Source organism: Charadrius vociferus, unplaced genomic scaffold, assembly GCF_000708025.1.
Source record: "Charadrius vociferus isolate BGI_N301 unplaced genomic scaffold, ASM70802v2 scaffold59, whole genome shotgun sequence".
Classification (NCBI taxonomy): Eukaryota; Metazoa; Chordata; class Aves; order Charadriiformes; family Charadriidae; genus Charadrius; species Charadrius vociferus.
The window spans coordinates 4,328,078-4,347,262 of record NW_009661371.1 but is presented as its reverse complement, the minus strand read 5'-3'; the positions used below and the strand labels follow the sequence as shown (position 1 = coordinate 4,347,262).

Genomic DNA, 19,185 nt, shown 5'->3' with positions numbered 1-19,185 from the left:
CTTAAAAGCAGTGACAATTTTCTAGAGTGATGCATTTTCCCTACTGCAAAGTAGGAGTACATACAGTAAATCACTCCAGATGGAGAGAGAAAATACTTTTTTTTTTTAATGGTAGGTACTATATTCCACCATACCCACAATTCTGGATATGGCTCATGTTATCACTGAACTTCAGCAATAAATCCAGGATCCAAAGTTCCTTTTGTCAGTCCTCAGAAGAACTTTCTTCTGCCTGCCACACAACTCCTGTAAAGAAGTTCTATTTAAATAAGGCTAGGGTTTAACCAGAAGGCACCGACTTTCCATTTAATGCAATGGTCATACCTAAAATTCAGAATGGCACATTAGCCTCAAACTCTAACATTCACATCAGTGCTGTACTTTAATTACAATGCAGCATAAAATACTCCAGCTTTTTGGTTGGCCATCAGAACTCACTGAAGAATTTCCCATCAGTTTACATCCCATTATAAGCTGGTCCTCCTCCACCTTCAGGCACTACCCAGTTAATGTTCTGACTTGGGTCTTTAATATCACATGTTTTGCAGTGGACACAGTTCTGAGCATTTATCTGCAGTCTTGATCCTTCTCCTGTTTCCAGAGGAATATATTCATAAACTCCTGCAAAGAGCAAAAGAGAGCTGTCACTTCACTGAATTGTTTCCCCTTGCACATATGCTCAACTACTTACCAGCAAGTGTAATGGGGGAAGTATATTACGAGTGTGATTCAACTGCCTTCTTCCGTGTTTACTAATTATTCCGTCATGAAAGTACTGTTGACGTAATATATTTTAAGACCTGCACTTGAACCCTCTTGTAGGAGGAAGACTGGGATAGAATGCTTGAAGTAAGCAGTAGGCCAGGTGGACTCTTCCTGAAGTACTTAGTCTTTCATCTTGCAAAAACAGCTCAGATGCAGATTTTTATTACCTACCTGCTGGACAAAATCTTTGTTCCGGTCCATCGAATACAGCCAAATTCCTGCTTACAGGGATGCTGTCATCTTTGAGAGTTAAATGAGCAGGCTGGTCGTGTTCGTGGTTTGTACCGCTTAAAGCCACAGACGACAGGAGATCAAAACTGATTTTTCCATCAGGCTTTGGATATTCAATAGGTGTGCAATCCTTGGCTGGCTTGAGCTGAGCAAAATCTGGTCCTAAGTATATTTTTAATAAATAAGTTTCAGTATAGAATTACTGTAATTTGCAGTTACTCAAGAACAATTTAATTAAGCTATTTTAACTTCCCTTGTCATCAGAATGAAGTATTTCATAAAAGGTAGCCTTTTTCATGAGACAAAAACTATGCTAAGTAGAATAGTGTTTCAATGTCTTCATTTACAGAATATGCTAGGTAAGAGACAAAGTCTGCTTCACTGCCTTACCATCGATTTTTTTTTTTTAACACTTTGTGGCCTCACCACTTGACCAGATGTGCTCTAGCTTCAACTAAGACCAGAAAAGACTGACATATACATGTAGTATCTTTCAGGAGATAAAGAAATTACCTGGATGTTTTAATGTCCATGGTTCCATTCCTCTCAGAAGCCAATAAAATATACCCGTGTAAATCATTCCTCCATACACACCAAGTATGCTATGGCAGGATGGTCGGATGTTTCTAACCGCATACAGCTCTTTCCAGACCCAGGACTTCTTCAGGTTCTCTTCATATTCTTGCACATCAAGTCCTAAGGCAGTAGATTACTTGTTAGGTACCTACAGTACATAGAGACTATCCTTGAAATAAAAAAATAATTGCTGAATAAAGGCAATTGTTAGCAATGAAGGCAGCAAAGTGAGAATTTCAGAATAGTAACCTAGGAATATACTAGACAACATATCTCAGCCTCTTGAAGAGATCTGTTTTGTTGGCAGTTATCAGTAGTTATCTACTGCTGCTTTGTAGCCTCTATTAAATGACCCACAAGCAGCATTAAACGGCCTCAAACCTTGGCAAAATATAAAGATAACCAACCAGGTGGCTGTATTGGCACCTCTGTGGGAAACAGCTACTCGCTTATAAAATCTAAGAATTGACCAGGAGAGTTTACCTGTGACCGAGAGCCAGGTTTGTAATGTTAACATTGTAAAGGGAAAAGGTTTTGAACTTGACAAGTTATGCAACCACAACCATTCCGATTTCAGTAACTGACTATAGCCCAATGGATGATGCCAGCGCTAGAGAACAATTTTTCTCCCTTTGTAATCCACAAGTTAATGAGACATATTAGACTACAAATTTTTGATTTAAACTCTTTGATTGTATTCTTTACAAATACTAGATGTTGCATGCTTGACACACGACACACCTACTGCAGTATAGTTAAAGACAAGTAATTATCTTAGAAAAAAAAGAATGTTTCTTCAAATGAAAATTTTCAGAGACCATCTCCTTCACCATTCTCCATTACTACTGTACAGGAATAGGTGTTGTAAACAATAAGTTTTAAGCCTTGTCTACACATGAAAACATGCTTCAGTCCGTACTGTCTGTCTCCCGTACGTAAGGCTCTGAAAAAAACTCATTATCTACGCACAGAGAAGAAAGTGAGCTGTAATAGTCTACTGTCTTGGCAAAACTAGAAACAGCTTATAAAACCTGTCCATAATCAAACAAGAGTGGCACACTACCCACTCAGAGTGTTGTTTCAGATGGGTTCTAAGCATTTTCACCTGTTACACTAGTTGAAGTTTCAATTGTTCAGGATACCCTCTGCAGTATGTGTATGGCATGTTTCGGCTGAACAAGAGCTCACTAGGACTGAATCCACCACTACAGAGAAGAGATTCCTAAAATAGTAATCACGTGGCACCTGGCTATAGTGTGCATCTTCAGAATGACTGAAATACTAATTGGGTTCTCTCTCTGTACAGTCTTCATTAACAGATTTAAGGGAACAACCAAGGCTTATGCAAGTCACCACAATGTGGTCAGGATCAGGTGATCACTGTAATTTGCTTGCATTGCAAGTCATAGGAAATACACATAGTCTCAAAATGAGAAGACTATAAAATTAAAGACAGAAAAAGAGGACTGAAGGAAAAAAGTATTCTAGGAATTAACAAAACGGTGAAGAGCAAACTTGAAAAATCTCACCCTGTTTTGCTTACATTTAATCTGTTCCTTTAATTTTTTTTCTCTGATTCTGTGGTCTTTCAGTAACACTTTTTGAATCATAAAGTACTAACTTTTAACCTGTTTGTCAGAACGAAACATATACTATTCTTCTCTATTTATAAAGGAAAGCTTACTTTTCAGATGCTCATTAGAGGCATATTTTTGTTCTAGCAGTAGGATCAATACTTAAGAATAACCAAGCAAAACTTTAATATTTCTTTCTTAAATCATTTAACAATATAAATAGTAAATAAAGAATAGATATCTTTTTAAACCACCACACTCATTTCATGATTTACTTGCATTCCCAACTAATTCCTTCAGACACATTTAGTTACCACTAAGCTGTCGGTGGTTCCAATTGAACACAAGGTAATTAATTACAAATTAAAGTACAAATTGCAGACAAAGTCCAGTCTTACCTATTGTTTTTGATTGGAGATTTTCATTGATTAATTGGCTAAAGATGGCTTCTGAAGCCAACATGCCGCTTTTCATTGCGGTATGTGTCCCTTTGATTTTAGGAACATTCATGAGTCCAGGACTGCAACCAATTAATAATCCACCTGGGAAGGTGAGTTTGGGTATTGACTGAAGAAGAAACAGAAAGAAAGGTGGTTTGTTTGTTTGTTTGGGTTTTTTTTTTTGGTTTTTTTAAGTGAAAATAGCATTCTGGAAATGAAACTGGCATCAGGCTTGAGTGTCCTTTACATTTTTAGACTTGCATGTGCACTATCTAAAAATACACCAGAGTTACTCCCCTTAATCAAGGAATTTTGGCATAGTAAGCAAATATGAATACAGCCATTGTATTGGGGCTGAGTGTAAAACACTGACAAGACAACATTTTCCTTATATCCTCTCTCCAGTTGCTTTGTCTGCAACAAGACTGTGGTAATGTAACCCACCAATACTATTTTCCTCCTTCAAGTTTAAGTGAATTCTTTAAAAAAAAAAAAAAAGACATTCGTGTTCCCTTTTTCTATAGTGACAGTTGTATGCATCTCATCTAACAGTTTATTACTCAGTGCTTTTTTCCACAAATCTTTTCCATGAAATTACACAGGGCCCTCCCTGTCTGCCCCCAGGTCCCACTTATTTTAGAAGCTGGTCAGCAGCCAACAAATATATTTTTGGTGCAAAATCATTGTCTTACTCCCATTCCGTAAGAAGCATAATGTCATTGAGGACAGTCAACTCACAAACCTAAGCCAGCCAGATGATTTGCGAACATCCGATCTATAGTATTAATAGGCATGTTCTATGCCTATATTAGCTATGGAATACCTCAACTATCAAAACAGCTACTGTCACCCTTACCCAGTGAGATTAAGATTTTAGACAGGGAACAGCTCCAAAAGATGGACTGACTGCAGCACTTTGAGCAGAAAGCTGTGATCAAATCCTAGGTCTGAAATTGCTGCAGGTAAGTTACGAACACAGCGTTCCTCCAAAAATCTTTAGTACTGAGCAGCGCTTGTGAATATAGCATCCTGCTTTTATTAAAGCTGCCTGAAAGAATTAGGTTTTTTAATAGCCTAAATAATTTGACCCCAAACAAGTAGTTTTATTTAACGGAAAATGTCAAAAATAGCTATCCCTTGGAATTCGAGATGATTGGAAACAAATGTTTTGTTTCTTCTGGTTGTTCAGTTGTTATCTGTTTACTATTCACCCAGGGCTGGCCGCTTTTGAATATTCATATAGTAGGCATTAAAAAAAGTTGTACTACACAGCATTTCCCCTGTGTTTTGAGCAATTTGTTTAATCATAGACTTAGTGATCTGGTTCGCAGGAAAGGTAATTTAGGCTGAAAACACAACTACAACTTTTAACTTACTTTTCAGTGACCGGAAGTGATTAGTTCACCTATTTAACAGTATTTCAAAGGAATTAAGTATGTAGAATGTCCTCCCTTTTCACAAGACCTTTGGCTGAAAACAGTTACTCTGTCGTATCTCTTAGGATGCAACGATGCGTCATTGACATAAGCATAAGGACATGGACCTGTTGGAGCAGGTCCAGAGAAGGGCCACAAAGACGCCCAGAGGGCTGGAGCACCTCTCCGATGAAGACAGGCTGAGAGAGTTGGGGTTGTTCAGCCTGGAGAAGAGAAGGCTCCAGGGATGCCTTACAGCAGCCTTCCAGAACCTAGAGGGGCCTACAGGAAGGATGGAGAGGGACTCTTTATCAGGGAGTGTAGTGATAGAACAGGGGTAATGGTTTTAAACTGAAAGACAGTAGATTTAGATGAGATATTAGGAAGAAATTCTTTACTGTGAGGATGGTGAGGCACTGGCACAGGTTGCCCAGAGAAGTTCTGGATGCCCCATCCCTGGAAGTGTTCCAGGCCGGGCTGGATGGGGCTTTGAGCAACCTGGTCTAGTGGGAGGTGTCCCTGCCCATGGCAGGGGGGTTGGAACCAGATGATCTTTAAGGTCCCTTCCAACTCTAACCATTCTATGATAGAAAGATTTCTTGACTAACTCTTTGAATTACATAAAAAGATGGTCACCAAGCATTTTTCTTCTGAAACAACTGTTTCACTTAATAGGTACTTAGTGACCAACATACTATCAAAGTATAAATTAGATTAGTCATATAACACTAAAGGTTACACATACTGCAGCTTTGTTATTAATTCTCATTATTAGTACTATTGCACTTGGTGCCTGTTTTTGCAGTCAGTTTATCAAGTTGAAGAAACACATCATGCCAGCATGGCACAAGCCCTCCCTGCCCCTGAGATACAGGGTGGAATCCTTCTTTCAACCTTGAGCACCTGAAGAAGCCTTCACAACCTTAACCACCATGCAGAAGAGCACCACCTTCTTGGAAGCAAACAGACAAAACAAGGCTGGTTTGGAGGAGGGAAGAAGGCGAGACTCCAGCTCCCTGCAGAGTCCTCCCCCATAGCAGACAGGGAACCCCAAATTCTCCTCTCCTTAGCTCAGCTCAGGGTTGAAAATCTGTTAAGTGAGTCTAAGGTTTGACACTTGCATGGGTCATCAGTATGAAGGCTTTTTCCCCTGATATTCATAACAACATTGCTCAACAAGAGCAACACCTTTTGTTTTTTCCACAAAACTCTTAAATCTTTTCAAAGTTTTTGATAGAATGGAGACAAAACAGAGGCTGCATGGAAATTTCTTAAAATTAAGTGCTTGATTTTGCAATTTTAATAAACAAAAGAACTAACAGCTATGTAGATGTAGTCTATTACTCTCTCCCCTCCCTCCACATACCCCAAAAAGCTACAAAACCAGGGCAACATCCAAGAGTGCTCTCTCTCACACCAACCTAGCATTATTATATGTTAAAGACTAAAGAACACAGAACCATAGAATGGTTTGGGTTGGAAGGGACCTTAAAGATCACGTAGTTCCAACCCCCCTGCCATGGGGGGTCCACCTTCCACTGGACCAGGTTGCTCAAAGCCCCATCCAACCTGGCCTTGGCCAACACGAACAAAAAAGATTGATGGTAATTTTATGCACCTGTTTGATGTAATACTGTCACCAAAATGAAAACTGGTGCTACAGAACGACTTACATAAGAAAATATTCCCGGACTCCAGTGATGCAAATGAGTCAGACTTCTACAGTTATTAATCAAAGCAACACATGCAAAAGAAGAGCTAAATCTTCCTAAGTGACTCATGAATAAAGCTTTTTTTTTTTTTTTTACTGAAAGCATGTATTAAAAAAAGGCCATTTAAAGGTGTGACTTCATGGTTAACTAGACAATTCTATCTACCGAAAATTTAAAAAAAAACAAAAACAAACAACCAAGAAACCCCATGCTTTTATAATAGGAACAGTGCAAAGTAAGCGACATGTTGTTTTAAGTCCAGCAAAGAAGTAGTCCAAAGATTAGGAAGAGATGTGCAAGAGCTGCAGTCTTACTGTCTGTGTAACTTAACACAAGCAACGTCTGTAAGTGACTTAAAAAATACCATGTTCTTCCAGCCATATGTTTCAAGCAGTATAAGGAGTATGCAACTGAAGTCACAATCTGGCTACTTCACCAAAGCTAGAAATCCAGTAATGACTATTTGTGATAGAGAAACCAGTGCACAGAGCACAAAGAGAAGCCCCTCTTATATTAAAATCTAGATTAAAACATCTTGGCATTTTGTATCTTATCTGTGTTGATAATGGGCTGACAATGGCTTCTGAAATAAGCTAGTAACACAGCCATGTTACAACATGATATGACAGATTTCCACTTGAGAGCGGACAAAGTAATCAGCCCACAGACTGATTAAATGTGTATTATGTGCGTAACCAAGAAGTTGCTTCATGAACCCCCGTGACTCCGTCCCAGGCATGCACACTGATGTCAAAGCTTAACTCCACAAGACTGTGACAAGAGTTACGCTGCTGCTGAAATGCTACTTGTATTGCAAAAGCTGCACAAAGCCACATTTACACTGAGGAGAAGGTTCAAAAAAGAAAGACAAAAGTAGTCAGAGAGCAAAGCAGAACGGCCCCACACACAGGCTGTGGATCATGAACACTCAGGCTAGTTTTAAGTTCCAAACCGAAAGGAACTTCCAGAAGATGGATCTGGGAGTCCAGGACACACAGCCATGTCCTGTGTTTCAATATTCCCACATGAGAAGCTAACAGGTTGAAAGGAGGTTAGCTGTTAAATATGAATTCTAGACTATTTCTCTTGCAAGTTGTTCCAACCCTTTCAACTGACCATAAGTCTTGATGAACAGATTCTTAAAATTTCACCAAATACATTCTTAAAATTTCACCTTTTAGACTCCTTAAGGGTACAAAATGAACAAGGTATTCCATCTCCCAAGAAAGCAGAAATTCAAAGTTGTGCATGAAAGATTCTGAAGGTACCTGTACTTGAGGAGGTGAAGACTTTCACCTGCCAAGCTACATAACAATTTCAGCATGATCACTGACTTAAGGGTCAAGCATTGGAAAGAAGTTCCCTCTGCTACAATAAGCAAGTAATTTGGAAAACATGCCACCCCACCCCAAACACCACGAAAAAAACACAGATGAGTGGTGCTACCTTCTCTTCGCCAGGGTTCCAGGCACAACAAAGAATAACCTGTAGCTTCTTTGCTGCTGAACACATTTGATTGCAATATAAACTCTACTTCATATTTAATTTAAAAAGTAAGTGACTATGTCAGAAGATTTTTAGTATGACAGAGCCTATGTCTAGCAAATCTCAGCAGCCAGTATCCAGCAAGGTAACAAGGCTTTTCTGTCCAGCAAAACTTTTGGCCTTATTCATCTTTGTTATACTTCAGTTGTTTCCCAACAACACGCAACCTGAATCTACAGCACTAAAAACATGGCTATGAAGAACTCAAAAGTAAAAAACTTAATGAAAAAGTTACCTGGAAACCACCTTCATTCAACGCTCTGGCACCATAGGCAATCCTTGTTCCACCCTCCAAAGTAGGCTGTACGCTAGGATGGTGCTTCCACCTCTGAAACTCCCTAAACGGATTCAAATAGGGATTTTGATAATCTAAACCAACCTTTAAAAAAAAACCAAGAAAGTGCAACATTAATGAAAATAAAAGTACGAAATTTCAACAGAAGTTTGAAAAGAAAACAATCATGTATTACCACATCAACTCTTTAAATCTATTTTATACTAAACCAACCTCAGGATCTTTCTACTTGGAGAAACTACTGCCAAAAATACATTCTATTAACAGTACAATAGAAACAAATCTGAGAATTTGCTGCCATAAGACTGTTCTGTGCCCTACCCAAAAGCTGAAGCATGGAAAACATTTAATTGCATTGTAACCACCTTCCATCTGTCTTTGAAATAAAATAGTGAAATTAAAGTAAGCATGGTTTAATGGGCATGATAAGCGACAAAACTTGTTTTAAATTTGTGTTTCAAAACCTCTTTGCCCTAGAAAAGCTGAGGGAAGAGGTAAACAATTATTTCTAGATAGTGATGTCCTTGTGCTCACCTATTTTAAACAGTTCTTCACATCGTTTAGTGGAGTCCATTATAATTTCCAATTAGGTGACCCATTGTAATAAAGCACAGGGGAGCAATGATGAAAGCAGAAAATGGGGGGAAAAGACTTTGCCAATTGGCTGGATGCCTAGGATTCTTATCTTAGGCATTTGAGAATTTGCTGAAAGATATACTCTGCATTTCCCATCTTTAATATACTCTTAAAAAGACTTATGTTGCCAAATTTTCTCTTTTGAGAAAGGGATTATTTCTGGTTCCTGTAAGCTTTATTTGAGACAAATAATAAAATAAGTCATGAGTCAGCAACAAACAGTACCTTGATTTCTCTGGCAGCTCACTGCTTTTAGAGCACTGCTTGCATCTACTTTCCTTGCTAGATACTGAAGAATTTTCAAAACAAGTGCAAGATAATCCTACTACAAGAGTCAGCTCAGACTGACACAGGGTAAAGTTCAAAGACAAAGAAGTGCTTGCATGTTGTCAAAAAAGTTGATTTTCTCCTATTTGAACTGGAGATAATATGAACATTACTGATTACCGTTCTCTGTAAGAATCAAAGCTCTCTACCCTTGTAAAAACAAACAGAATTTGAATGTCTACCATCCATACTTATTAATTCCAATAGCACAGGAGAAGTATGCACGTCTGAGAAAAGCTAACAAGTTTTTTCATTGTTTCTTACAAAATGGTTAGACAAAAATACAGCTTTCACCCACACACACACACTCTGGAATCCTTCTTAAATCTAGAAGACCGAAGGGTCACTGAAGTCCCACGCTGCTAAAAGTCCAGATTGTGTCCCTGACTCTTACAACGTTTCTGTGTAAAGCACACGCACAGAATAAATAGTGCATGCTTCATTTAGGACTATAGGCACTAGAAAAACATTTCCTACTGCTGCTCCTTGCATCACTGGCTGACAGAACACCACAGTCTCTCTCTCTAGTGATCTCAAATGCTTCTGATATAGAGGCAGTTAAGAAGGAAGAAGCTGTCTGTCCAATTCAGAAAGACAGTTGCTAAGAGGGCAAGTCAAATGGGGGTGAAGAGTGATAAGAACAAACTGAGGATCTCAGAAACGGAAGGAATGCTGCTTGTGGAACTACAGAGTGCTTCCACTTCATATGCTTCTCTCATAAAAGTGCATATGCACTCAAGGTTGACACACAAATGAGGAAACTGAATTGTACAAAGCGTACGTGATATTTCCTAACTTGCAAAAATTTTGCAAGCGTATTATTGATTAATCATCTGGTCTTGGCTTTACCAAAATTTGTTTGGTTTGCAAAAAAAAAAAGTATTTGTAAGTTTTCTATTTTGTTCTAAATAAAAGACACTGGGTTAAAGATAGATGAATATAACAAATTAACCTTCCCTAATATGAGAATAAACACACTTAAGACTGAGAAAATACGAAATTTGGTCTGTTGCTATTCTTACGTTTTCACCTTCACATTAAAACAGAGAAAAGAAATCACATATAAATGAAGACCAAACAACAACAAAGAAGCATGAAAAACACAACTTCACTTACCACAAATCCAAGAGCAACTAAAGGTTCACCCTCATTTAAGTGATAAAGAAAGGATCCTCCATATGTATGTCTGTCTAAAGGCCAGCCTACAGTATGTTCTACTCTTCCTGGTTTCCATTTCTTTTCATCGATAGTCCATAACTGAAATGAAGATCACAAAAAAAAAGATTTCTATTGCAAAGTAATGGCCTTTCAGTAATATAGTAAGAGACAAACACACAATTAAGTATGGAAGAAAATTAATTTACTGCTATGACCAATGCATAAACTCATACAGCAAAATACCAGGTAATAAGTAAAAATACTTGTTTCGAACTACCGTTTAAGAAATTCCTAATACTTCTCTTTCTTGAAATGTTTCACATCAGAAAATGTGACCGACACTCCAGCACTATACGCAAAATTTTCATTCAACCACAAGACCCTTTATATTAATGACTTTCATAGATACTTCTGCTAGGGAATGCAACGCTTACATTGACTCTTTTCTTTAAAAACTTTATTTTTTCATACAAATCACTACAATTTCTTCACAAGTTTTTCAAGGCCAGGCTTAACAATATGTCTGAGTTGATCCAAATATTTGCTGACAAACAGGTTGTCCTTTCTCTGCTCTCTCCTCCACATATCCAGTACTCACCTGACCCATAGTGAGTTCACAGAATCATCTTCACGTTTCCACTAGTGAGTCAATTTTCTGCTCATTTCACAACACATCTCTTCACCCTGGAGCTGTGTGCCAGGTGCAGTCTAATGCCAGAGAGCAGCTGAGCACCATTAGATCAGCTCACGCACAGAGGGCACATCTACATTAATGTTCCGGCTTAAAGAGCACATTGTTGAGCGGGACTCCTGACTCCTCCCACATACTGTACTTTGGTTCACATGGTACAGCAGCCATGGAAGGCACAAACTGGATTCCTTTCACATTAAACTAAACTGTAAGAGAGGCTCCAGAAGCCAATCTAAAGCACTGCAGTCACAAAAGAGCACTCAGTCCATGGGACTAGACCAAAGCTAGTCCGAAGTAAAAATAACCCCAAAATATGCATAGTATGGATATCAGCTCATCAGCACCAATTATTTCACTTTACAGATCCACTTCTATTGGACTGTACTGTTTGCGAAAGCAGACACAGTCTCATCTGGAAGAAAAGGAACTCTACAGCAAAACCCTGCTTTAATGACAACTTGGGTATTAGAAATTGTAACTAAGACTATGTCATACGCAGGAACGCTTACAGAGTGGTTATTCTCTGCAGAAGTGTAAACTAATTATCTAACAAATATTTTGTAGCTGGAAGCACATGCTTAAAGTAATAAATAAAGAATATGCTATAATCAAACTCTGAACGTGTTCTAAATAATACAACTGTTTCATGAGCAGTATTTCCTGAGTACAAAATATTTCAAAAAGCAAACCTGACCCCTATCCCAATTTTATAACACCAGTGAAGGTATTTTGGGAGGAAAAAAAACAAAAGTCATCCAGAAGGTGTTTCAGAGAGCACGAACAGTCCTTTTCTCTCTCTTTCTCCCTAACAAATATACCGAAAATCTACAGAATGCCTTTCCTCCCCTCCTCAGGTAGTACGACCTCCTAAAATTAGGTAGCATGATTCCCTCTCTCATTTCGTAAAAGTACTGAAAACAGATTTTAGAAATGAATGTAATTTGAAATCAAATTAAGATGAGTGTAACAGAGTGGATTCACAGATACCTCTAGTTATAACACAGATATAACAGAAGCAGCAGCTGAAACAAAACAGTTGCGACGTTCAGGGAGCACCTTCTCTGAGCAGCTTCAGAATAGCAAAGATTCTGAAGTCTGAAAGTGTAACTCAAGATCTGTCATTCTAATGTCTTACATAAATTAGTTTGAAGGCAAACAAAAACTACCTTATAGCTTCACAGTTATTTTCCTTAATTGTTAAAATTATGCAGGTGATACCTCTTTCAGTCCAATGCCATAGCTCTGGGGTTGACACTTCTCCCTTAGGTTGTATTTTTTGTACAGTTGTTTGGCTAGATGCCCATGACAACCTTCAGCGAAGACTGTGACTTTAGCATGGAGTTCCAAGCCTCTTTCAAATGTAGCCTGCAAAAGTAGAGCATTTCATCAGCACTTAGATCTGTGCCACAGCAAACTCCTAGCAAGAAACTGGAGGGCAATAAAGTGATTTCACTACTGTGGCACTGCCCGGAACCTGCAACCATTGCAAGCTATGGCTCTTGTCCAGTTGTCTTTTCCACCTAACCGTGATGCACCCCTGGAAAATCTTGTAAGGGGATTCCAGTATATCACATGTGCTGGTTCATGTGGTGCAAAACAACCCTGATAGAATAAAGAATCTTAACCTGTAACTTCAATTTAATTTTTGCTCATGAAGTCGCATTGCAATAAAACATTATGTGACATCCTCCACCACGACAGAGGCCAGACAGACATACCAGATCAGAAAAACCTGCATCACCCCTACCCCCAAAGAACCCACTACCTCAGAATAAAGTTACTATAATATTACGCCAATCTTACATGTTAAAACATACAGTAAAATTAAACTAACATTAAGTATCATTATATAAAAAAAATTCTTATAAAAAATTCCAACAATAAGATTGAGAGTAAGATAAGGGGAACTGGAATACTCATGAGCATGTTGGACAAGAGTATTACTAGACTATATTTACAATCTAAGATACAAGTTTCTAAATATACATAGTCTTGCAGGGAAAAAAGAAAAGCTTGATTTGAGATAGAAAGTTTAATGTTGAAAAAGAGAATGAGAACAGGTTTGGATTAAGATATCCAGCAGTACTCAAGAAAAAATCTGAAGGTAAGCCAGCATATGTCCAAGAGAAGCTTATTGCTTTGGTTTTAAATCGTCTCTCAGGTGGAATCTGCTTGTAACTCACTCGTTGGAAACTTCTGAAAAAGGCAAGCAAATGAAAATGTTCCCTCTAGTTGGGAATTACCTTTAAACAGGAGTTACAAGACTTTGCCAATTTCTTTTGTGTATTCTTTGAATTTCTGATTGTCAACCTGAAAATTAGTTAATCTTACAAATTACTAAGAGAACTACAGGGACTTACAACTTGATTTAAAGATTAAAAATATATACTGTCCAATTTGAAGTATATTTATATAAAATAAATCAATTAACTACAAGTCCATGTTGTAAATACCAGAAATTCATGAATTTGAAACATTTCTGTAATGTGACAAAGTTGTTTGTCACAGTTAAAATCCTTCTCCAGCATCTACACAAGAATCAATGTGCAACTTTTTACAACGTATTTTTACCGTTGGCATTTTTGTTTGATTGGTGCTGACTGCAAGGTGAAACTCTATTCATTAACCACAGTCCATTTGATTAGGCTCTGTACAAACACATTGAAGATATTCTTGCCCTTAAGTTATACAAACTACTTTTATTTACCTGAACTTTTATATGCTGGAGGTATTATCAGCTGACTTGACAGTTAAAACACTTGAATACTCAAAAAGTTTGGAGCAGTGGCATGCTAATTATGTACATTAAAGAAGTTAATAGACACATTCTTCTCGAATAAATGGTAAAAAAAAAAATAATCCAGGTTTTGAGGATGCTTTAAACAAACAAACAAAAAATCATCGTTCCTTCCCCCTTTAAAACAAAAACAACCCAACCCCCCAATTAATCTTAATTACCACCTCACATCGTTGGACACGTTACTTGCGCCTCCTACTGGAGAAAATGCGTATCTGAACACACGAGCATCTCCATCCCCTGCAGGGGACAGACAACACTGTACTGGGAAAATATATTGCTTTTCCCTGCCACCACTTCCTCCTCCATTGGCTGTAGACTCTCCAAACAAGAATGAGTCTTTTCTTCTCATCCCCTGCCTTAAATGGGAAAAATAGTCCACTCTTATGTGAAAGTAAATACCTCTCTGAAATTCTATATAACTAGTAAGAAACCTTATAAAAGAAGGTAAATCTTAAGAAAAAACTTGTACCCATAATTTCTGTAGTCAAATAATTCTGTGTGAAAGTTGTTCTGAGCTATTCTGAGGTGCCAAATTCTCCCTATGTATTGCACTGGGAAGCGACATGCTTACCACAGGTCTGGAGTCCACTAAAAAATCAAAGTCTGACACTTAGGGCAGGCAGTCACCTTCTGGATACAGAAATGTGACCAACCAGCAAAAAGGTGTAAATATTCAGCGTGTACCTTGCCCCAACAAGGCAGACAGACTGTCAACAAATGTGACTGCCATTGTACATATCAAAGAAAACAGACCAGCGAGAAGCACGCTCTCTTGCATGTTGCTAGTTACCAGCTGGACAACAGCTTTCTATTTCACCTTCCCACTTTTTTTCTAGGAGTTCTTGGAATCTTTTCCTTTGTTTCCTGATTTTACATATGCCAAAGCATCTTTACAATATTTCCTTAATTCACCCTCAAACAAACAACCTTTCTGCGATGACTTTTTCTACTAATCTCAAAAGTAGTTTACAATGCTCTGAAACCAGAGCTTTCACAGGTAATCGATCCATTTTATATACAGAGAGGGAAGACAGGTATTGAATTTTACACTTTTTCTTAGGCTGCAGCAAGACTCCCGATGGCAGTAGAAGCAGATGTATCACAATTTCCTTAATTAGACCCCTAGTTATGGGGAAGACAGTTACTTACTTTAGGTGCTCCATCCTTTTGAATGCCTACATCATTAGTTGCTATCCCTTTGACGCTACCATCTTCATGAAAAAGAACCTTTGTAAATATTTAAACAAACAAACAAAAAAGAAACATTTTAATGATCTGTCATTTTAATCCATTCATGAAAAGTTCTAACGCAGAACTTATAAGCACTACGTCTTTAATGGTCAAACTTGAAAATGATGTATTTATTAACATACTGTATGATCTAGTTGCACTTTGCTGGATCTGGGCCAGGGAATTTAGACACACTGAAACAGATTTTCACAAATACACTTCTTTTAAGAGGAATGTTGTGATCACAATACACTTCTTTTAAGAGGAATGTTGTGAACGTACACATATATTGGGAGTTGCGTGAAGGAGGGGGTCCAAAAACGCTTTTCATATACACACTGATGTCATTATTACCTCAGCTGCTGCATAGCCTGGATAAACCTCAACACCCAAAGCTTCTGCTTGTTCGCCGAGCCAACTCACAAAGTGGCCCAGACGTACAATGTAATTTCCATGATTAACCATTGGCAGTCCTAGGCAAAAAAAAAAAGACATGAGCATAAAAAGTAAAAGAGTAAGCAAAATAACAAAAGTTGTACGCATCAGATGTCACATCTTCTTCTACAACTACTATCTGCATGGTCATGTCATATGTTATTACAGCCATCATCTACAGGGACCCTATCCCTGGAGCTATGACATTCTATATACACTTGCTATACTACACTGAATCAAACCAATCGTTTCATTCATGGAAAAGTTGAAAAAGACACTGAGAAAGATGACTTTTTAGCACCTCACCAGACTTTACCTGGAAGAATTGGCACCGGAATTCTCGATTTCTTTGTTAAAATTCCAAACTTGTCTTCAGTTACAGGAGTATTAAGTGGAGCCTACATAAAAAAAGAAAATAGAAACAGTACTGAGAGCTATGTTTTTCTAGCTAATCCAACAAAAACAAATAAAATAAAATTAAAAAAAAATCAAACTGGCAGTCAATTGAAGGTTTAATAAAGCACTTCCATAGGAAAGTATTGTAAGACAGAAGGTGAAGTACTTTATAAGTCAGTCATCAAGCAAGAATCAACACAACTACTTAGGTAAAAAAAAAAAAAAGGAACAGAGCCTTGCAAATTACTTCTATAGTTTGTACACAGGCTTGTACTATATCAATATTCTACACCTTTTTAAAGAAGGCAGCTCAACTTACATATTTATCCCAGTAAGACAAAACAACTAGTCGATGGTCCACTTCTTGCAGCTCCCAGGTGATAGTGGGCAGCTGGCCGCAAGTCAGATGGCTGTTCTGGCAGAGGTGGCAGTTCATGTCTTGCCATTCTCCCTCCTAAAAGCATCTTAGGCCTCCCTTACACCAGTATGACTGCACAAAAATCAGGGTACTACGAGCCGTTTCCTGAGACTATGAAGAACTATTGTACGGAAGCAACAAGTCTGACATTGCTAAGGATTGACCACCTTACTGCTTGCGCACAGGAGCTGGATTCTGCACAAATGCAGGAAGTGTAGTGCATCCCAGGAGGCACTGGACATACTGCGCATATGCAGTAAGACTACTATATAAAAGAGCAAAGGACACAGCACATCTGTGTAGACGTAAAACTTCAGCATTGCTGATCTAGAGGAAAGAGACTAAAGAGAAGGTAGGGGTTTTTTGTTTTGTTAGATCGACATATTTTAAAACGGTCCTAAGTACCAATGGTACCAAGGTACTGAGTCGTACCAGAATGAGTCAGATATGGAGTTCGTTACAAGCTAGCAATTAATTGTGATGTTTATATGCTCATACATACCCCCCGCTCCTTCCAGTCCGGAAAGAGCTCTTCTAAGGACCTTGGCTCAAGACAAGCACCAGACAGTGTATGTGCACCAATCTGAGAAGCCTTTTCCACCAGACAAACACGTATTTCTTTGCTGTGCTCAGCGGCTAACTGTTTGAGTCGAATAGCTGCAGAAAGACCCGCAGGGCCTGCTCCAACAATGACAACATCAGCTTCCTCTGCAAATCTTTCCATGTTTACCCCTTTAATAGTAAAAAAAAAAAGATAATAACATAAACCAATCTCCAATTTCCCCCAGCTTCTCTCTCACTAAACCTTGCTCTGCGGTACTGGCTACCAGCCATCCCAGAAGTATTACTTTGCATAAAAAGAGGATAAATATTGAACAGAACCCCCACTCAGGACTTGGAAGAGTGCAGAAGGACATTAGCATCCCCATGTAAAATTAGCTCTTTTTAAGTTGTAAGGAGATATACCATAAAAACCCATACACAGTCCCTATGCACCATAAGTAAACTCCATCTTAGAATGTTAAACTTAAGAGCTCAGTTGCCTAGCTGTATCAAAAACACTCAGTGAAACTCTCGGTAAGGGAGAAAGAAAAGACGCTTAGTCAGATCACGTGACTTTATTTTACACTAATTAATCTGTCTTTTCTGGAATTGAAGCCATTAAAATAGATGAATGTAGAGAGTGGAATGCCCAGAGATATATACTAATCTTATTTTCTCACAAACTCTCATGGTAAGAACAACTGAAAAAATCCGACAGATACATACCTGACAGAATTAAATCTTATTGTGATAGTCACTAATGCAAAAGCTGCTTATAAGTTTTCTCTAAATAACTAGGATCAAGTTAAACCTGATCCCATTTTATAGCACTAAAGACCCTCACTGTGAGATATCAACCACAAGATTTCATTTGGAATACTAGTACTGTATTTAAGAGTACCGAATTTCTGTAAAAAGAAGAAATCAGCAATGCATTTCAGTGTCCTCAAAACTGAGCAATAATAATAATAATAAAGAAGCTTTCAAAGAATACATTTTTTTAGCTTACCTTCCCATCGTTTGTCTTTGTCCCGAGGATGAATTGTATAATGTGTAGTTATGCGAGGCACAGAGGCAGTAGATGCCCATCTTGTGATATGCAGTGACGGAAGGCAGTCTCTCTTTATCAACTTTAGAGAATGAAAGCACTGACGTGCTGCAAAAATAAGAAACAAGTTTGTCAAATCAGTAATTTTCCAAATTTTTCGACTTTCAGAGATACAAGCAGCACAACAAATATGACAGCTACCAGGTGATGTGAAGATGAGGAACCATAAACACAGATTTTTAAATTTTCAAATTAGAAACACGCTGTATAATTTTATATCGGGAAAAAAAAAAAAAAGAAAAAGAAAGAGGTAAAGAACTTCCCCTTTCAGCATTCTTCACATAATACCACTCAATACACTGGCCAGCCATTTCTGACAGCTGATGGAGGATAACATGTGTGTACACAGGTGAAACACATTTTAAATTCCTATTTCACTTTGAACTTCAAATGATTTATTTCAGACTTCACTGAAAGTGACCAAACAACTGTAGAGATAGGACATGCCAGTTCATCCCTTCTGACATCTCAACACATGTTGACACACAGTTTTGGCTACTGATAGTAGACAGTTCACCTAAAGTAAATGTCATGGTCTACTATGAAAGCTCAGACTTAAACCCAAGGATACTTTTGCCAAAGTTAGGAACAGTAGATACATTTAATACCTTTGCTGCAGATACATTAATTGTTGCAAGAACAAATCAGAATTTCTTTTTAAACAATTGGACCAAATGAAAGTTTAAAATGACCAAAATAGGACTTTGTTCAGGAGGACACATTCCTCTTCTAATTTTCCCCTTTCACAAAAAAAACCAAAACTATGAAGATGAGTGCAATTTGTTCTCAGAAAACTAGTACGTTTAGCACCAAAACTAGCTTAGTTAAAAGGTCTGTGAACTAATGCACCTTGACAGGTATTTTTCCTTTCTTCAAGGATTCCCCTTCTC

General features: G+C 38.1%; 1 protein-coding gene across 2 annotated transcripts; it reads right to left on the bottom strand.

The window, feature by feature from the left end:
- Positions 1–96: 96 nt before the first annotated feature.
- Positions 97–18,869, bottom strand: ETFDH (electron-transferring-flavoprotein dehydrogenase). Of its 2 annotated transcripts, none has more exons than XM_009893719.1 (12): positions 18,857–18,869; positions 17,147–17,376; positions 16,147–16,228; positions 15,750–15,868; positions 15,315–15,392; positions 12,584–12,730; positions 10,633–10,773; positions 8,494–8,637; positions 3,545–3,713; positions 1,510–1,692; positions 937–1,158; positions 97–621 (listed from the first exon to the last, which is right to left on the bottom strand). In XM_009893719.1, exons 2-12 carry the CDS (start codon positions 17,366–17,368, stop codon positions 458–460), a joined length of 1,671 nt encoding a protein of 556 aa, XP_009892021.1. In that variant the 5' UTR covers positions 17,369–17,376; positions 18,857–18,869; the 3' UTR covers positions 97–457. The 2 variants fall into 2 exon arrangements, with proteins under 2 accessions (XP_009892021.1, XP_009892019.1); XM_009893717.1 differs by lacking the exon at positions 18,857–18,869 and adding an exon at positions 18,197–18,338.
- Positions 18,870–19,185: the final 316 nt, after the last annotated feature.

What these genes read in the sequence shown, in the direction of transcription:
- ETFDH (XM_009893719.1), bottom strand. Translation starts at nt 17,368, where the DNA reads ATGGAAAGATTTGCAGAGGAAGCTGATGTTGTCATTGTTGGAGCAGGC. An exon ending in TCCGGTGCCAATTCTTCCAG is followed by an intron (nt 15,869 to 16,146) that starts GTAAAGTCTGGT and finishes TTTTTTGCCTAG; the next exon opens with GACTGCCAATGGTTAATCAT. An exon ending in TCTCCAATCAAAAACAATAG is followed by an intron (nt 1,693 to 3,544) that starts GTAAGACTGGAC and finishes CTACTGCCTTAG; the next exon opens with GACTTGATGTGCAAGAATAT.